General features: G+C 32.8%; 1 protein-coding gene across 8 annotated transcripts; it reads right to left on the reverse strand.

Annotated features, from left to right (window-relative positions):
- Positions 1 to 1,622: 1,622 nt before the first annotated feature.
- Positions 1,623 to 18,752, reverse strand: LOC108198351 (uncharacterized). 8 transcript variants are annotated; one of them, XR_010286216.1, is made up of 7 exons: positions 18,376 to 18,752; positions 16,231 to 16,266; positions 16,025 to 16,107; positions 15,853 to 15,909; positions 15,621 to 15,689; positions 7,701 to 7,815; positions 1,623 to 2,405 (listed from the first exon to the last, which is right to left on the reverse strand). XR_010286216.1 is itself a non-coding variant. In XM_017366106.2 (7 exons), the coding sequence occupies exons 3-7, from the start codon at positions 16,253 to 16,255 to the stop codon at positions 2,067 to 2,069; spliced, it is 573 nt and encodes a 190-aa protein (XP_017221595.2). In that variant the 5' UTR covers positions 16,256 to 16,266; positions 16,355 to 16,397; positions 18,376 to 18,745; the 3' UTR covers positions 1,636 to 2,066. The 8 variants fall into 8 exon arrangements, 3 of the variants coding, with proteins under 3 accessions (XP_063938682.1, XP_017221595.2, XP_063938681.1); XR_010286220.1 differs by lacking the exon at positions 7,701 to 7,815 and adding an exon at positions 16,355 to 16,397 and having other exon boundaries at positions 1,632 to 2,405; positions 16,025 to 16,127; positions 18,376 to 18,751; XM_017366106.2 differs by lacking the exon at positions 7,701 to 7,815 and adding an exon at positions 16,355 to 16,397 and having other exon boundaries at positions 1,636 to 2,405; positions 18,376 to 18,745.
- Between the last annotated feature and the right edge of the window lie 341 nt (positions 18,753 to 19,093).

Here is a 19,093-nt window from a genome sequence, read left to right on the forward strand (position 1 = left end):
AAAATCTCATATACTTTAACTTATTTAAGTAGAGATTCGGACAAATCTTCCAAAATCTCATGGAATTTAGTAAGAATTCATCATCCATATATACATAGCCTCCAGCTTGACCTATTTTTTTAAATCGAAGTGCCGGAAAAAAGTTAATTTCTCTCTATTTTACACTCCTCTACTTTCTCTTACTTCCATTTCTTGTCTAGCTATATCTTCCAAACTTATTACAATAATACTAATAATATGTAATGTGTATAAGAATTGTTAAGAGTTAAAATAAAAATTGATATCCTAAATGATTACAATAGTCCAACTCTTAACTATTGTTTTATAATTTTTTCTCTCTTTTTAATTTTTTTTATTGAATGAGTTTAAATTATTTCAAATTGTTAGTGTGTGTGCCTTAGAGACAACACTATTATGTTTTTTTTGAGACATTTTTTTTTGATTATTAATAATTATGATTCTATGGATTATTCTATTTAAATATATTATGTCTTTATTTAATGTGATAAAATATTAGATTAATAAATATCCTTGGAATATGATATGTAATTTTATATCTCTAAGTATGTGACTTAAAAAAGAGATTATGAGAATAGTATCGATATTCTTAAATGTACCTAGTCGAGTATTATTATTAAGGGATAATAATAATGCATTAAGACTAGTGTGTTTATTGATTGATGATCACATATGATTGATCATAGGTATAGTGATACTAAAGTCGAAACACAGGCACATGTATTAAATACATGATGCTGGAAGATCCAATGTGAGATTCTCCATGTCTGTTGTGTCATAAATAATTCTCACAGTGATATGATGCATTAGTTCTTAGACTTGAAATCATTATATTTCAATATGAGAATTAATATACTTTGGTTACATTAAAGGTTACATTTGACTTGGTGATGATAAAAGTGTATATTGGGTATATTATGAATCATATGAGAATTATGAATGATCTAGAAAAGATTTAATCTTCCAATTTTAGGAGTGATGTTATTGGCATTTTGTTTGAGTGATTTTAGTTCGTCTTACTTTTTCTTTTAATTTTTATTTTATTCTTACAGAAAGTAATGGTGTCATTTTATCTATATTTGAATTTTGTGTGTAACTGATTACCAGTTTATAACCCGTGCAAAGCACGGACGGTTTATGAAGCAATTTTTTTTGGCATATATATGTTTTTTTTGTGAAGATTAAATTATTGAGGAAAATTATGTTTGTTTTAATTAATAGATTATAATTAACTAATGAACGTGTTAAGTTAATATATCTTTTGTTTTTGGATAATTTTAATTTCTACTATACAATTCAGTAACTTTTTAATAGTTAAGTAGATAAAAATAATAGCCATGACTTGTTTCGATGAAATATTGTTTGGTAATGAATTTAATATATTTTGAATTATTATACAGAAGGAACATATAGATCAAACTATCTATCTAAAGTAATACTTGTGAAATAGAATAGCAACTTCATGTACAATCGATTTATTAAGGAATCCAATCTCTTATTAAGGAATCCAATCTCAATAAAAGATTAGGTGGAAATGAATAGATTGTGTGAGATAAGCTGACAGGCATCCAAATAGCACGGTTACTTTAAACTTAAGACATGTATAGTCATGTATTTCTTCCGAGTCTTCACTTCTAGCGATTGTCTTCACTTGGATATGGACACATACAAATAGGCGTTCCTTCTAGCGGGCCAAATGTTATCTCTAGATAAATTTCTTCCGCAATTGTGTTCAAAGCCACCATCATTCCAAATATCTTGCCTCTTGTCTCGGGCGAAGTAATTAGATTGATGGGAATAATGACTGCAGTTTTCTTTTTCTTGGGGAAAAAATATATATCGAGCATATTCTTAAATAGCACAGAGATAGTGTGACCCTTCATAGACAGACTTTTGATAATTTGATATGAATAAGCAAATATATCATGATTAACATGGTTCCTAAAAATAATACTTTTTGAGGCTCAATAAAATTCGGCATCTTTGTTACCAAGTCGTTGAGACATAGTCATGAAGTAGGTATACATACTTGCATCAGGTCTGTTCCGTTAATATCCCCAGTGATATAATTCTTGTATAGGAGTTAAATCTAATAATGCTTTTATAGTTCTATCATTCTGGCCTTTTATCCAGCAGATGAAGAAACTGAAGAAATCTTTGAAACTGTCTTTTCCCAATATAATAAGTATTGCTGCTATACCCTGTAATGGAATGTCAAGGATTGTAGCGCAAGTTGATTTTTGAATAACTCTCCATCCTTTGCAAACAGCTCGAAGATAAATGCAATCTTCATAATTAAGCTTGTTAATAACCAATATCAATAAGTCTGTTGCAAGATTGTGCCACTGTGAAAAACTTGAGTTATCTTTGCGTTTGATTCTATGCTCCTGCAATATAAATTGTAAGAGGTCAACATATATTTCTATGATCAAAGGTGTCATAGTCTTAAAAGAATTATATTATGAAGCACATCAAGTCTATATCAAATTGGCAATAGAGTCACTGGTTTCCAATTTGACTCAAATGAGACACTCATTAGAAAAATTTGTATCAGAAATATCACTCTATCGTTAGTTGAAATTTTAAAAGTATTATATATGGAGTTTCGCACATTTTTTATGAATGATATTACATCCAAACGAAAGATTCCGAGTCCTACTATTTTTGCTAATATTTTTAGATTTTTAAAATTTTATCAACTATTTATTTTTAATTTTTTGATTGTTTTATTTGATTTAAATAAAAATAAATAGGAGATAAATTTTTAAAAATCTAAAAATATTATCTAAAATACTAGAACTCATAATCTTTCATTTAGATGTAATACCATTGATAAAGAATGTGCGAAACTCAATATATAATACTTTCAAAATTTCGACTAACGATAGAGTGATATTTTTGATATAAATTTTTCTAATGGGTGTCTCATTTGAGTTAATTTGGAAATCAGCGACTCAATTGATATATTTGGACGAAACGAGTCACCAACTTGATATTTATCCCGTTTGTTTAACTCGTCTTGTTCTCCGCGACTTAATATTTTGTATGTTGCCATCAGTTTTATTTGGATATATATATATATATATATATATATATATATATATATATATATATATATATATATATATATATAGGGTCGAGTTCCAGGGAGACCTCACATCTTGAGAGACCCTAGAGACCCTCTAACAGCCGTTGATTACATCAGTATAACTTGTATACAAAAAAGGGCACGCTCGTCAGAACCTGTGGCAAAATACAGGGCTAAAAAAATATATACGAATTTTATACGGATTCTAAGAAGGGAAGATTTGAACTGATTATACACCAGCGTCAATCATGGGATACTGTAATATTGGAAGGTTTAATTTCAATTAACAACTACATTATTAGAACAAACGAAAGAAAATTGCAGGCGCGGAAGAATTCTCCATAGAACCCTAGAAGAGACGACGACTGAAACAGACATGGATGAAAAAAGGTTCGTTATATGAAAAGATATTCTACATACTGTTCCTTTTCCTAACGAATTGTTTATGAAACTATAACTAGAATCGCGTATGTTATTTTCCGTTTTTTCCAACGTACAGGCATGATCGATCGATTGTTAGACTTAACCCTTGCTTGCTTGTAGAAGCTTTGTCATCTCTGACTCAAGATCAGAAATCATGGATTTGCTCGACAGGTTTTGGTTCTATACTAAGTTTTGAATTGAAGGAGTATCCTCCTGAGATATCAAGGTTCCTATTAATTGCATTTGAACCAAATCCACCCTTGTTGAGATTGGATGTAAGCACTTTTCATGTAACCGAACAAGATGTAAGGGAGATTCTTGGTTTACCTATTGGTGAAGCAGATGTTGATTTTGTTCTCTATGTATGTTCATAACGATAATAAACATTAAATTCTCTTATGTGTTTGTACACGATTCTAAACTGTGTTCTTCTTGCGGATATATTGTTGCTTCTTGTTATAGATTGTATTCTATGATAAAATGCATTATTATGGAGTTCTAGGAGTTCTCGATATGTTTAGATTATTCTTGATTGAAGTGTCCTAGGTTTGTAATAAATTTTTTTTGTTTAAATTGTTGATGACTATATCTTGTTAGTATTTGGTGTTTTTTTGTTAATTTCTTTTATATTTTTGATTAAGGTTATTTGGGATTTAAGATTCTTGTTTTTACTTAGAGCTTCTTGTTTAATTCTTCTATATATTTTTATGATATAGGACACTTACCTGAATCTTATATGTGTTTACGAATACAAGATTAAATAAAGATTCTCTATAGTACATAAATTTCTAATTGTTTTTATCCAAGATATATCCGTTTATGATCATCATACATTGATTAATTAAAAAATTGATATGAAACACTAACACGAATCTAGTATGTGTTCCCAAGAGTATTATGTATACTCATTGAAACCAAGATCTATAAAGAATAAAATGAAGAGATAAACATTAGTAAAGTTCCGGTGAAGATTCTTTACATTGTCTTTGCCGCAACTGGAGATGTGGGAGTGAGGCTTGTGTCCATTCGTAATGGCAAAAGGGACCGAAATGTTTGATCCTCTGTCTCAGCATGTTTTGTTCAGATTTTTTGCTAGGTATGTTTTATTTAGATTATGCTCCTTATCTATTGTTCATATATTTGTGTTTCTCTATATTTTACTTTCGTTCTATTAGTGTTCCTATGTGTTTCTCTGTGTTGTAGTGATATAAATTTTCCCATAATTCGATTTTTGGCTTTGGTATCTAGTAGCATATTGATCTTAGAAATTATATCAATTTATATGAATTGCTTAAAGTCATGGTTATTATGTCTTCATAGATGCAAATCTGGTGGTGCTGAAATCCAACACATTGCAACAAAAGATGACATAGTGAAGCAACTCAAGTATAAAGCTAACAAGTTGCAGAATTTTAAAAATTGAGAAAATATCCTCGTCATCCACCACAATGTGAAAGCAAGAGAGAGGGGGTACTACGAGTAGCAAGTTTCAAATTTCTGCTGTTTTTTTTTGTGATAGTTACAATGTATTGTGCTGATAATATGGCGGCCAATAACATGTATATTCAAGGGAATTAAGAGTTGGTTGAACAAGTTACATTCTGCTTGTGAATTATGACCACTGTTAAGAAGGAAAAGTCTGATCTGTGTAAGAACGGTGTTTTCATCAGTTTTAAAGATAATGCAAGTGTTTTTGTGAATCAAAGTCTGTTATTTCTGAAAAAATTGGGTTGAGTGTTTGAATTTATGGCCTACAATTTCCAGTGCATTGTTTTTCTTTATAATCTCTGTTATTAGAATTCTCTAATTTATGAGTTAGCAGTTTATATTCACTATGATGTAATGTGACAATGGTATAGTGAATTTTAATTTTTTTATCGACTAAACTATAATTTTTGAATATTAATTTTTTTATCGACTAAATTATAATTTTTAAATATTAATTTTTTTAACAAGATCCTTTCTTTTAATGTGTTCATTACAAAAACAATAAATCTTCTCTTTGTTGATCAAGAAGGTAGGTGAATCTGACAATCTATAATTGGGAGATTCTTTAAGGTGTTCATGGAGCTAAATGAACACTTAAAACTTTAAAAGAATCTTAAATATTTTTAATACTAATTTTTTTATCGACTAAATTATAATTTTTGAATATTAATTTTTTAATTTTTTTTAACAAGATCCTTTTCTTTAAGGTGTTCATTAGAAACATAATAAATTTTCTCTTTGTTGATCAAGAAGGTAGGTGAATCTGACAAATCTATAATTGGGAGATTCTTTAAGGTGTTCAGGGAGAACACTTAAAACTTAAAAGAATCTTAAATATTTTTAATTTAAATTAATCTCTTATAAATTAATATTTTAATAAATATTCAAATTAATTATATATTAAAAATGTATTAAATTTTATATTGTTAATAGATCTCTTATTATAGTTTTAATAAAATCATTAAATTCTATATTTTTGTGTTAAATAATATATCAAAAATCTTGCTAAGCTCCATGAAATATTTGAGATTCTCTTAAGTTTTAAGGGTTCATTTAGCTCCATGAACACCTTAAGGAATAATATTTAATACCAAATACTTATTATTTTTAATAGCAAATATTTATTATTTTTCAAAACTCTTTTCACCTTTCCGAAAAGTCCAGACAAGTTTTCTCACATTTTTAATAATAACAAATTTATGAGAGATTAATTTGAATCTCTATTGAAATATTTATTTATTCACATTTTAGGTCAATATCTAATTTTTTTTTAAAAAATATAGCCTACTTTTAACTGATGGTAAAAGGACATTACTGATTTTATTATATATTTGAAAATGATTAAAAGTAGGAATTGAGATTGAATTAAACGAAAATTTGTAATTCTTAACCCTCCCTTATGAACACCTTAAGGAATCTCCTCATCATATCTCACCTTAAGGAAATCTCAGGAACATCTTAAAAAATATTGTGAAATTAAGTTAATTATTTAATATAAAAAAATATAAATTAGTCAGTAAAATATAATAATAAATACAAAAGATTTTGCAGATATTTCAAGTAGAACCTCATCGATTTCATTGCATTTTTTTTAAACATTAAAATTTATTTATTCTTATCACACTCATGAACACGTTATGGAATCTCCATATAAATTAAGATATTAAATCATTAATGATAACTTTTTCAATTCTCTACGTGAAATTCTTATCGTGTTTCCAATAAACACCTTAGAGAATCTTGTGGAAATAAGTTATAAGATTCCACTAAAAGTTTTATTAGGTGTTTGTTAGGCGGTCATATATAATATATTAATTTGTTATGTTTTCTTTTCAAATAAAAAACGAAAATTTTATTAATTAATGCATTATACTTTCTGTGTAATGACAATAAAAATAATAATTTAAATTAATGGAATTCTTAAAAGAGTCTTAAAAAAATGTTCATTACTAAAGAGTATTCAACTAATATTAGTAGAACACAATAAATATATTTTGGATACTCTTATGTGTTCTGGTGTGTGTTCTGTATTCCGTTTACAATTTATACATATAATTTTATAATAAATCATAAAAATGCCCATACGATTAAAACTTATACTATAACGATACATGATGAACACACATCGGAATGAGAATTGGTCGCGTTGTTCATTGTCGAAGACTCAATATAAGTGAAGATATGATGACTAATGAAATCATAAAAGAAAGTTGTTAGTGTTATCTTAACAATGAAATTAATAACATTTAATAATCTTTATGTGGATAGTGCTCATATGGAAACTGAAATGTGAGCGTGAAAGATGTAGAAATCTTTGACGCAATCTTTTAAGATAAGGAAATGTTGTGATTTTGTACTGATTGAATACAATTAATGCGCTACAAAAATTATACAATCATTTTGTCCGTATACTACCCTTACTGTGAATCTTAATAAAATATGCTGATTTTATTCGATTAATAATGACCACAAGATCAAAAATTATCCAATGGTAGATGTTAAGTCTCCTTGGTCTCTCCCTCAACCCCAGTCTCTTTTGAACCTCCCCCTATATATATATATATATATATATATATATATATATATATATATATATATATATATATATATATATATATATATATATATATATCAACACAAAAAAGTGAGTAAACCACTGTAAAGCTATATGTTGTCCTAGTACCTGTGCTTTATTCCGCCCTGATGTATCCTCTAATCTGATTCCATTCTCATCATCAGAAAGTATCACAGTGAGTTCCCTTAGCTTTTAGCATTGATAGTAGTGAGGGACTATATATCTGATCTCACCACGTAGAATTTGTTAGAAAATGGTAAATTTAAGACTCATTTTATATGGGTTCTTGATGCAATTACCTTAATCTAATTGTTGGAGGTTGTTCCTTATAATGAGGGCTTAAACTTTCATGTTTGGATCTAAGACATTTTCTTAGTGTAATCCATAAATAAATTGAGTTGAAGTTAGTAGCTTGAAAGTGGTAAAATATGTTATGTGGGTTAGTCCCACATTGATATTGGAAAGTGAGGTTGGTGGCTTTATATAGTACCTGTGCAAGTGTAGTGTTCAACTACTAAGGCATGTGGGTGTGCAAGGTTGTAGTGAGCGCCTCGCGCGCACACAAACGCGCGCCGCCGCCGCCGCCCCGCCACGACTCGGGTCGGGTCGGGTCGAAGGGCGATTTGGGCGAATGTCTCGGCGTCTCGCGTACGCGAAGCGACCTAGGCGAGGGATTTTACTGCTGTTTTAATTAAATAAATCCTGACTTATAATATTATATTAATATGAATGTACGTGCCCCTGAGTGGTGAATGTACGTGTGTACGTGCCCCTGAGTGGTGAATGTACTGAGATATATTCAATTAAAATAAAACGATTTAAGTCAGAATATTTATTGTAATTAATGCCATATATTCATTTACGTTTGTATTTTGTATTATGGGTTAAATATCAACTAGGTGATTGATTGCGGCCCGATGACTCAATTTGGTCACTGATTAGAAAAGTGACTCAAATTAGTCACTCATTTAAAAATTTGTATCAAAACTATCACTTTATCATAGTCAAAATTATGAAAATATTATATCTTGAATTTCACACATTTTTTATGAATGATATTACATCCAAATGAAAGATTTCGAGTTCTACTATTTTAGCTAATATTGTCAGATTTTTAAAATTTTATCAACTATTTTATTTTTATTTAAATCAAATAAAAAAATCAAAAAATTAAAAATAAATAGTTGATAAAAGTTTAAAAATCTAACAATATTAGCTAAAATAGTAGAATTGGGAACCTTTCATTTAGATGCAATATCATTCATAAAAAATGTGCGAAACTCAATATATAATATTTTCAAAATTTCGACTACTGATAGAGTGATTTTTTGATACAAATTTTTAAATGAGTGACTAATTTGAGTCACTTTTCCAATCAGTGACCAAATTGAGTCATCGGACCGCAATCAATCACCTAGTTGATATTTAACCCTTTGTATTATATACAGAATCAAAACGTTTTGTAAGATAGACTGATAACAAAAAGATAAAAACCCTAGCTGCTACTCTTCTCTATTTTCTCTCCGCAAAAATACATACAGAACATATTGCATAGGTTTTCTGGGCGAACTGAGGTCAGGTCGCTGTTGATCAATTGTGTGTCTGTGAACGAGTTGATCTGGGTTGTTTTATCCTGGAGGCGATATTGCTGCAACCCAATACAGCGTAAGTGGGGCAATTATCGTTTCAAGAACAGTCTAGGCTTTTCAAGGGCTAGGCGACTCAGCTGTTATTCTGATTTTGATCAGTATTTGATAAAGCTTCGCAAGCTAAGTGATTTCTGTCTTTTCTTGTCGATTTAAGGTACTGATTATATTTCTGTTTTGCCTTCGTGTATTGTATCGTTATTTGGTGCCTTGCTTGTTCTTGTTAATTCCTGATATATAACTGCCTCATTGTTGCGCTAATAGTTTAATATTTCCAACAATCTTGAAACGATAATTTGTGTTATATAGTTATTAGCAAGATGGTTAACGAAACTGGAACTCCTGCGACTGTTGTTGGTGCTTCTAGTTCTGGTTCTGGTGGTACTACTGCTATTGATTGGGCTACGTACCGTTTCCCTCAGCCTATTGATTTATCGGGCATGCCTGATAAATTCAGTGGGGGGGCTTCCTTTTCTCGTTGGCAGAAAAAGATGAAGCTCTGGTTAACGGTTAAGGGCTTATGGCTAGTGGTGCAGTATGATCCTCCTGTTGTGGATCAAGAGAAGGCTGATTCTGCAAAGGTTTATGCTTTGTGGGCTGAAAAGGATGGGGTGGCTAGGCCTGCTATTTTGGCAGCGCTAGCGAACACTCTATTTCGATGTATATTAATCGGATGCCTATACTGCTAAGCTTTTGTGGGAGAAGCTGGACCAAACCCACAATACTGATTCTCAAGGTCTTGAGAAGTATAGTGTGGCGAGGTTTCTTGATTTCAAGCTGGTGGATGGAAAATCCATGTCGGAACAGGTGCATGAATTTGAGATGTTGGTGCATGCTTTGAAGGAGTCCGGAATGGACCTGCTTGAAAAGTTTCAGGTTATGTCCGTGATTGAAAAACTCCCAAAGTCTTGGGAAGAGTTTGCTCTCTCCCTGAAAAGACAGAAAGGAGAGATCACTTGGACTAATCTGATGTTGGACATCTCTGTGCAGGAGCAGCACAAGTCCAAACAAGGACATGTGATGCCTGCTGAGCATGGGAGTAGTTCGAAGGTGAACATAGTAACTGTAGGACAGAAAAGAAAATCTGTCACTAAGAAGGGTAAACCTAAGAATGACAAGAACAAAGCTAAGAAACCAAAGGCAAACAAGCCATGTTGGTCTTGTGGACAGGTTGGTCATTGGAGCAAGGATTGTCCCATGAAGAAAGCTAAGAAAGCTGGTGTGGTAGCTCAGGCTAATACTGTGCCTGGAACCACGAGTGGGCCTGTGGCTAACATGGTTGTTGGTGAGGTTGTTGTCTCTGAAACCAATGACAGGTATGTTGCCTACAACCCTGAATTGTTTTCCGCTTATCTGTCTCATGAATGGTTGATTGATACAGGAGCTAATGTGCATATTTGTGCTAATATTACTCTCTTTGTATCTTATCAACAGTGTCATGGAGTGACAGTGAAGATGGGAAATGCAAGTGCTAGGAATTGGAAACATGGACCTAAAGTTTGCTTCTGGGCGTGTTCTGACCCTCACTAGAATGTATCATGTTCCTTCTATTCATAGAAATATTATAAGTGGAAGCTATTTAGTTAAAAATAGCTTTGAACTTTCTTTAAAATGCAATAAATTTGTGATTACTCAGACTGGTACATTTGTTGGCAAGGGTTGCTTGTCGGATGGTTTATTTTTGATAAATGTGGAACCCGTTTTGGGTGGTTTTATTAATGTTCCTTCTGTTAATTGTGTTGAATCATCTGATTTATGGCACTCACGACTTGGTCATTTAAATTTTGGTGTTTTAAAGAATATGATGAATTTAGAGTTGATTCCAAAGCATTCCATTGATAAGAAATCTAAGTGTCAAGCATGTGTGACTGCTAAACAAACAAAGAAACCTTTTCATAATGTTGTTAGGGATTCTGAATTGTTAGATTTAGTGCACACAGACATATGTGAATTCGGTGGTGTTTTGACTAAGGATCATTATAGATATTTCATTACCTTTATAGATGATTATAGTAGATATTGTTATGTTTATTTGCTTAAACATAAGGATGAAGCACTAGAAAAATTCATTATGTTTAAAAATGAAGCTGAAACACAAACGAGCAAAGTACTTAAACGTTTGAGATCTGATAGAGGTGGTGAATATACAAGTAACTTGTTTAATGAATTTTGCACAAGCAATGGTATAGTTCATGAGGTTACTCCACCATACACACCTGAGTCTAATGGGGTGGCAGAGCGAAAGAACAGAACTTTTAAAGATATGATTAACAGCATGTTGATTAATTCAGGGTTGCCTAAATTCATGTGGGGAAAGGCTCTGAATACGGCTTGCCATATTCTGAATAGGGTCCCTTTGAAACACATGGATAAGACACCATATGAATTATGGAGAAAACGTAAAACTAGTTTGAATTATCTTCGTGTGTGGGGGTGCCTTGCAAAGGTACTTGTACCTGAACACAAGAGAAAGAAACTAGGGCCTAAGACTGTTGATTGTATCTTTTTGGGCTATCTAGAGACCACAACCGCTATGAGATTTTTAGTTTTAAAATCTGACATAGATGGCATTGTGGCTAATACGATAGTTGAGTTTCGTGATGCAACGTTCTTTGAGGACGTGTTCCCTATGAAGACTGGTATACCTCAGGGTAATTCTGAGGATGATCCGACTCTCACATCGAGTTCTATTCCCCATCATGTGGAAAAGATGACAAATGTGGGGGCGAATCCTAGTAGTAGCTCTACTCCTAACGAAGTAGAGGAACCTAGAAGGAGTAAGCGTGCAAAGGTAGTCAAGGACTTTGGAAGTGGCTTTCTCACTTACAATGTCGAGGATGAACCTTTAACTTTCCGTCAAGCCATGGACTCTTCGGAGTCAAGGCATTGGAAAGGCGCTGTAAGGAGTGAGATGAACTCTATTGTTTCTAATGGAACATGGGAGTTAGTCGATCTCCCTCATGGGTGTTCTACTATAGGATGTAAGTGGATCTTCAAGAGGAAGTTGAACCCGGATGGCTCAATAGATAAGTACAAGGCGAGGCTAGTTGCTAAGGGTTTTAGGCAAAGAGAAGGTATAGACTATTTTGATACATACTCTCTAGTTGCTAGAATGACAACAATCCGAATGCTTATAGCATTGGCTTCTGTGCATGGTCTTATCATCCATCAAATGGATGTAAAGACAGCTTTTCTTTATGGTGACCTTGAAGAAGAGATTTACATGGATCAGCCTGAAGGATTTATTGCTTCTGGTAACGAGAGGAAAGTATGTAAACTAGTCAAGTCCATCTATGGCCTTAAACAAGCACCTATCGACTGGCATAAAAAGTTTGATGAAACTGTTTTAGCATTCGAGTTTTTAGTTAATGAAAGTTATAAGTGCGTCTACTATAAGGTTAGAGGAAATGAATGTGTGATTGTATACCTATATGTTGATGATATTTTATTGTTTGTAACCAATATTGCGATTATTAACGAGACAAAGAGTTTCTTGAAAAGGCACTTTGAGATGAAGGATATGGGTGAGGCTAGTATGATTCTTGGGATCAAGTTAACACAGTCAACTGATGGAATAACCTTGTCACGGTCTCATTATATAGAGAAATCTATACTTGAGAAGTATGGTTATTCAAATTGTAGATTCGCAAGTACACCCTATGATCCTAAAGTGGCCCTTGTCAAGAATAGTTCAGGTGTACCTGTGTCTCAGTTAAGGTATTCTCAAATTATTGGTAGTTTGCAATATCTTGCTAACGTGACTAGACCAGATATTTCTTATTCTGTGTCTAAGTTAGCTAGATATACAAGCTGTCCGAACAAGACTCATTGGGAGGCTCTGGATAGAGTTCTTTGATATCTCAAGGGAACTATTTCTCTTGGCTTGCATTACCGGATATTTACGGGGGTACTCGAGGGGTACAGTGATGCAAGTTGGATAGCTAAGAAATCCGGTTCCAATGGAGTGACTGGATATGTGTTTACCCTAGCGGGTGGAGCTGTGTCCTGGAAGTCTTCTAGACAGACTTTGATTACTCGGTCTACTTTTGAGGCTGAGTTGTGTGCATTGGATGCCATGGGGACGGAGGCTGAATGGTTACATGGGCTGATGTCAATGTTACCTGTAGTAAGCAAACCGCTTCCTGCCATTTCTGTTCATTGTGATAGCCGTACAACTATTGACAAGATCAGAAGTGTAAAATATAACGCTAAGACAAAGAGACACATCCAAGTTAGACTTAAGTCTATAAGGGGTCTTGTTTCTGATAGGGTTATAGCTATAGAGTTCATTGGAACTCAGGATAATATAGCTGACCCGTTGACTGAGGGGCTTGAGCATGTTGTAGTCCTTAAGTCGAGGTTGGGGATGGGACTGGTAACCCATCATGGTTCATCTACAGCGGGAACCCAATACACCTGAGAGGAGATCCCTCGAAGTGTATTCAATGTGGTAATAACAAGTTGTAAGGATGGATCGGTAGTACCTTTACTACATATAGCTAGATACTTATGTATCTGAGTCTATCCCCTGAAAACCTTAAAAGGTACTGTTACTGCATGTATAGCAAGAGTTTTTAAAACTCCGAATGGGGTCAAGTCATTTGACGAGATGTTAGCAGTACATCTTTGGAGATGCCCAGCTAAGCGAATGTAATTGTATGGTCGCAATTAGAGGAATGGGTTATTCCTTGAAACATTCGTCGAACAGGATCGAGACACGACCATTAACGTCTCAAAGCTGTAGATCTGTACCATAGCCTTTGACTTGTCGTCGTCTATGGAGTGTGGTTACACCAAACGGATAAAGATTCAAGGTGAAATATTCCATCTATATCTGGTAGCCATCGAAGTAGAGGACTTAGGAGGGTTCAAACCCGGAAGGGTACCTACTCTGAAAAACAAGTCATGATAAAATCTGATATGCATTTCTGTGTGGATTAGTGGGGGATTGTTAGAAAATGGTAAATTTAAGACTCATTTTATATGGGTTCTTGATGGAATTATTTTAATCTAATTGTTGGAGGTTGTTCCTTGTAATGAGGACTTAAACTTTCATGTTTGGATCTAAGACATTTTCTTAGTGTAATCCATAAATAAATTGAGTTGAAGTTAGTAGCTTGAAAGTGGTAAAATATGTTATGTGGGTTAGTCCCACATTGATATTGGAAAGTGAGGTTGGTGGCTTTATATAGTACATGTGCAAGTGTAGTGTTCAACTACTAAGGCATGTGGGTGTGCAAGGTTGTAGCGAGCGCCTCGCGCGCACACACACACACGCGCCGCCGCCGCCCTGCCACGCCTCGACTCGGGTCGGTTCGGGTCGCGTCGAAGGGCGATTTGGGCGAATGTCTCGGCGTCTCGCGTACGCGAAGCAACCTGGGCAAAGGATTTTACCGTTGTTTTATTTAAATAAATCTTGACTTATAATATTATTTTATTATGAATGTACGTGCCCCTGAGTGGTGAATGTACGTGCCCCTGAGTGGTGAATGTACTGACATATATTCAATTAAAATAAAACGATTTAAGTCAGAATATTTATTGTAATTAATGCCATATCTTCAGTTACGTTTGTATTTTGTATTATATACAGAATCAAAACGTTTTGTGAGATAGACTGATAACAAAAAGATAAAAACCCTAGATGCTACTCTTCTCTATTTTCTCTCTGCAAAAATACATACAGAATAGATTGCATAGGTTTTCTGGGCGAACTGAGGTCAGGTCGCTGTTGATCAATTGCGTGTCTGTGAACGAGTTGATCTGAGCTGTTTTATCCTGGAGGCGATATTGCTGCAACCCAACACAGCGTGAGTGGGGCAATTATCGTTTCAAGAACAGTCTAGGCTTTTCAAGGGCTAGGCGACTCAACTGTTATTCTGATTGTGATCAGTATTTGATAAAGCTTCGCAAGCTAAGTGATTTCTGTCTTTTCTTGTCGATTTAAGGTACTGATTATATTTCTGTTTTGCCTTCGTGTATTGTATCGTTATTTGGTGCCTTGCCTGTTCTTGTTAATTCCTGATATATAACTGCCTCATTGTTGCGCTAATAGTTTAATATTTCCAACAGAATTTTGTGTACAAATTACTTGTGTTAAGCAAGAAGTATAACATGAGTCTTAAACTTGTTTTGTTAGAAATATTTGTAATGCCAAGGAAAATGTATCTATGCTAAAAATTATATTTAGTATTTTTTTTATCTAGAATGCAATATATAGTATAGATATATAAACTGAACATGATTTATTATATTTCACCAACTTTTTATTTTAAAGAATAGATTATAAGACACAATTTAATTGAGCCTAAAAATTAATTAAGACAAATTCACTAAAATGGAGGTGCCAAAAGTTAAATAAACTTGTGATCTGTTGATATACCTTTTTGATATCGTTGTCGTTGCTCCTTATTTCATTGCTCTCTTTGCTCATTACTTTCAAGCTCAATTCCTACACCGAGATTTCTAACTAATTAAAACTTGTAATAATTACCCCATAGATGTATTATCATAACCGATTGATCAAAGCATTTAATTTAATAATAAGAATTACATCACAGCTTGTCAGGTACATATATAGAGTTATAAGATGAATATGCAAATATTGATCGGACCTTTATGGTAGGCTTCACGTCGTCTCTTATTACACTCTTCCTTGCTCTTATTACCAGCTGCAATTCATAAGCAAACATGTATTATAATTTACTTGGTTATTCAATAGTTTTAGATAAAACATAGGAATGCGTGTAAATATATCTACTAATAAAAAATTATATACAAACGCACCATTTTGATATCCTGTGTTTTGCTTGCTACCGCTACCTTGTGTTGTCTATGAAAATATTCGAATTTATCAAAAATAACTGATACTGAAAATGACGGCAACACACTATGGAATGGTTTAATAATTTAAATAACTACAACTAAGCTAGATAAATCTGAATTTTATCCATATGTATACATTATCATAGTAGTTTCATGTAAATTATAACCTGTTTTGTCAATCTCCATCTCCATGTTGTATTGTGCTGTTGAGAAATACGATCATTAAATTAATAATGGAACAACAAAAATGATAAAATAATACATAGGGAAGCTAACTTTAATAAATCATACATATTGGTTAAGCATGAAAACGTTCGAATTTATATCTGGACAACTGAAAGAAAATCCAAAAAGAGTGTCATTATTCTATAATTGATGCATCATCGACTTTTAACATTCACTAAAATTTTTAATATCTAGCCTTAGTAATATAAAGACTATAATATTTGATATTTACATATAATTTTGGCCACCCAAATATTATTGTGATCAATAACTTATTTCATTAAAAAAAATCGTTTTGTACTTATTATGACAAATGGGCTGTTTAGATATTAACATCTCCTTGAAATAATCTAGACTAAAAGAACCTACAGGTATCAAACATGTATCAGATTGACTAAAACAAATAGGGCAAGTTTTATTTGGTACAACTGTACATACATATAAATAATTACTGAAAATACAATAAAAATTGGATATTATCAGAAATTAGCTGATGTTCGCAAGTTTGGATGAGAAGCCTTTGAGTGCAATTAGATTTGGAGCCGGAGGAGGTTAGAAGTCACAGGAGGCAGGGGGTCAATAAGCTTTGTACTTTTTTATGATATAATTTGTGAATGTCTTTGGAGATGAGAAGCCTTTGAGTGCAACTAGATTTGGAGCCGGAGGAGGTTAGAAGTCACAGGAGGCAGGGGGTCAATAAGCTTTGTACTTTTTTATGATATAATTTGTGAATGTCTTCGGAGATGAGAAGCCTTTGAGTGCAACTAGATTTGGAGCCGGAGGAGGTTAGAAGTCACATGAGGCAGGGGGTCAATAAGCTTTGTACTTTTTTATGATATAATTTGTGAATGTCTTTGGAGATGAGAAGCCTTTGAGTGCAATTAGATTTGGAGTCGGAGGAGGTTAGAAGTCACAGGAGGCAGGGGGTCATTAAGCTTTGTACTTTTTATGATATAATTTGTGAATGTCTTTGGATATGAGAAACCTTTGAGTGCAATTAGATTTGGAGCCGGAGGAGGTTAGAAGTCACATGAGGCAGGGGGTCAATAAGCTTTGTACTTTTTTAAGATATAATTTGTGAATGTCTTTGGAGATGAGAAGCCTTTGAGTGTAATTAGATTTTGAGCCGGAGGAGGTTAGAAGTCACATGAGGCAGGGGGGATGAAGAAGCTTGGTACTTTTTTATGATATAATTTGTGAATGTCTTTGGAGAAAGCTGTAGTTTAATTTGCCATTAACAATTTACCATTTGGGAAGATGGAAACTGACTATATATAAGGACGAGAATGGGCAGATGAATTAGTATCTATACATAAAGTGTTTTATGTCTACATAAGAATTAAATTCCTCTACATTTATCATTGTTTTATTCTTACTAAACACAATCACAAGATAATTTTAAAGACAACATTTTTCATAATTTTTGAGTATTGGAGTAACTAATACCAGGGTCGATAGCCTCGAAAAATACTAAGAATGAGAGTGATAAAAATAAAGATTATAATTTGGATAGTATAGTCTAAATTATATTATTTTGGAATACATAAGAATGTAAGTAAATCTCATATTTAGGAATCTTAATTAATCTCTGGAGTAAAATATTCAAATAACAACACTTATATTGTTTACTATAGAGAATATCTTTTACTCTCTCTGCAGCGTTACCAACTCTTACAACTCTCACAGGAATCAATTAGAATCTCAAAAGTGATATGTAAGAATTGTGACAGCACACTATGTTTTATTGGGACAATTTGACAAACAAATGGTGTCATCGCAATTTATCTTTCAAAACACATGAAAAGTTAGATTAAAAGTTAAAACAATAATCTTATTACACACACACCTATTACTCTTAATCACTCATAACTCTTAATCAAACATACTTTAACACAATGAAATTGAAAAACTACGATTATATAACCAATTAAGAATTTGAGTTTAAAAAATAAGAAAGCACGTGAAAATTTAATATTAACAAACATAGAAACATATCCATTATTGGTTCTGCTAGTACTATAGTAAAGAGATTAAGTTAATTAATCCTCTAGTCTCAACATTATCAAATCATCACGTTGTATTATTACCTTAATTCTAGACTATGCAATAATCAAGCAACAGCTCCGAGAAAGTCGAGCAAGCAACATCTCCGAGAAAGTCGATCAAACAACAGCTCCGAGAAAGTCGAGAAATTCAAGAGATAAGGAACACCAATTGTGTTGTGCGACAGATGTTATGATAATCAGACCAAGTAATGAGCTTGCTTGAGAATCAGGTAGAACACACTGCTCGGTGCGTCGCCTCCAATATATTTGGTTCAGAGGCCGAAGGGTATGGAACTCCGGTATGCGTATATACTTTAAGGTCTGATTTTGGTTTTAGTTTAAAGTTTTTATATTTTGATCTTACAGTTATTTTATGTTTTGATTATTTTATATTTTGTTTGAAACCCACAAATTTTGTTTGAAACCCTATACTGTACTATTAAAGCCAAAACATTGAAAGTTTGGTCGGTCGATACTTGGGCCAAACACAGGTCTATCCATATAATTAATTATTTTTTATAATTTTGGGTTCAAATCTATACTATATTGTTAAAACCGAAATTTTGGGCCCAAATCTATACTTACTATACTATTAAAACCGAAACATTAAAAGTTCGGTCGGTCGATATTTGGGCCGAAATACGGCCTATCTATATAACTACTTATTCTTTTTAACTTTGGGCCGAAATACAGGCCTATCTATATAACTAATTATTCTTTTTAACTAAAATATGTTATCTTTTTATGTTTTCTAACTAAA

The sequence above is a fragment of the Daucus carota genome, chromosome 8 (genome assembly GCF_001625215.2).
Source record: "Daucus carota subsp. sativus chromosome 8, DH1 v3.0, whole genome shotgun sequence".
Classification (NCBI taxonomy): Eukaryota; Viridiplantae; Streptophyta; class Magnoliopsida; order Apiales; family Apiaceae; genus Daucus; species Daucus carota.

Bases quoted from the DNA above. Each gene is read 5' to 3' on its own strand.
- LOC108198351 (XM_017366106.2), bottom strand. From the start codon at position 16,255: ATGGAGATGGAGATTGACAAAACAG. The intron at 16,108-16,230 runs GTTATAATTTAC...CGTCATTTTCAG, and splicing joins GATGGAGATTGACAAAACAG to TATCAGTTATTTTTGATAAA. The intron at 15,690-15,852 runs GTCCGATCAATA...ATCTCGGTGTAG, and splicing joins ACGTGAAGCCTACCATAAAG to GAATTGAGCTTGAAAGTAAT.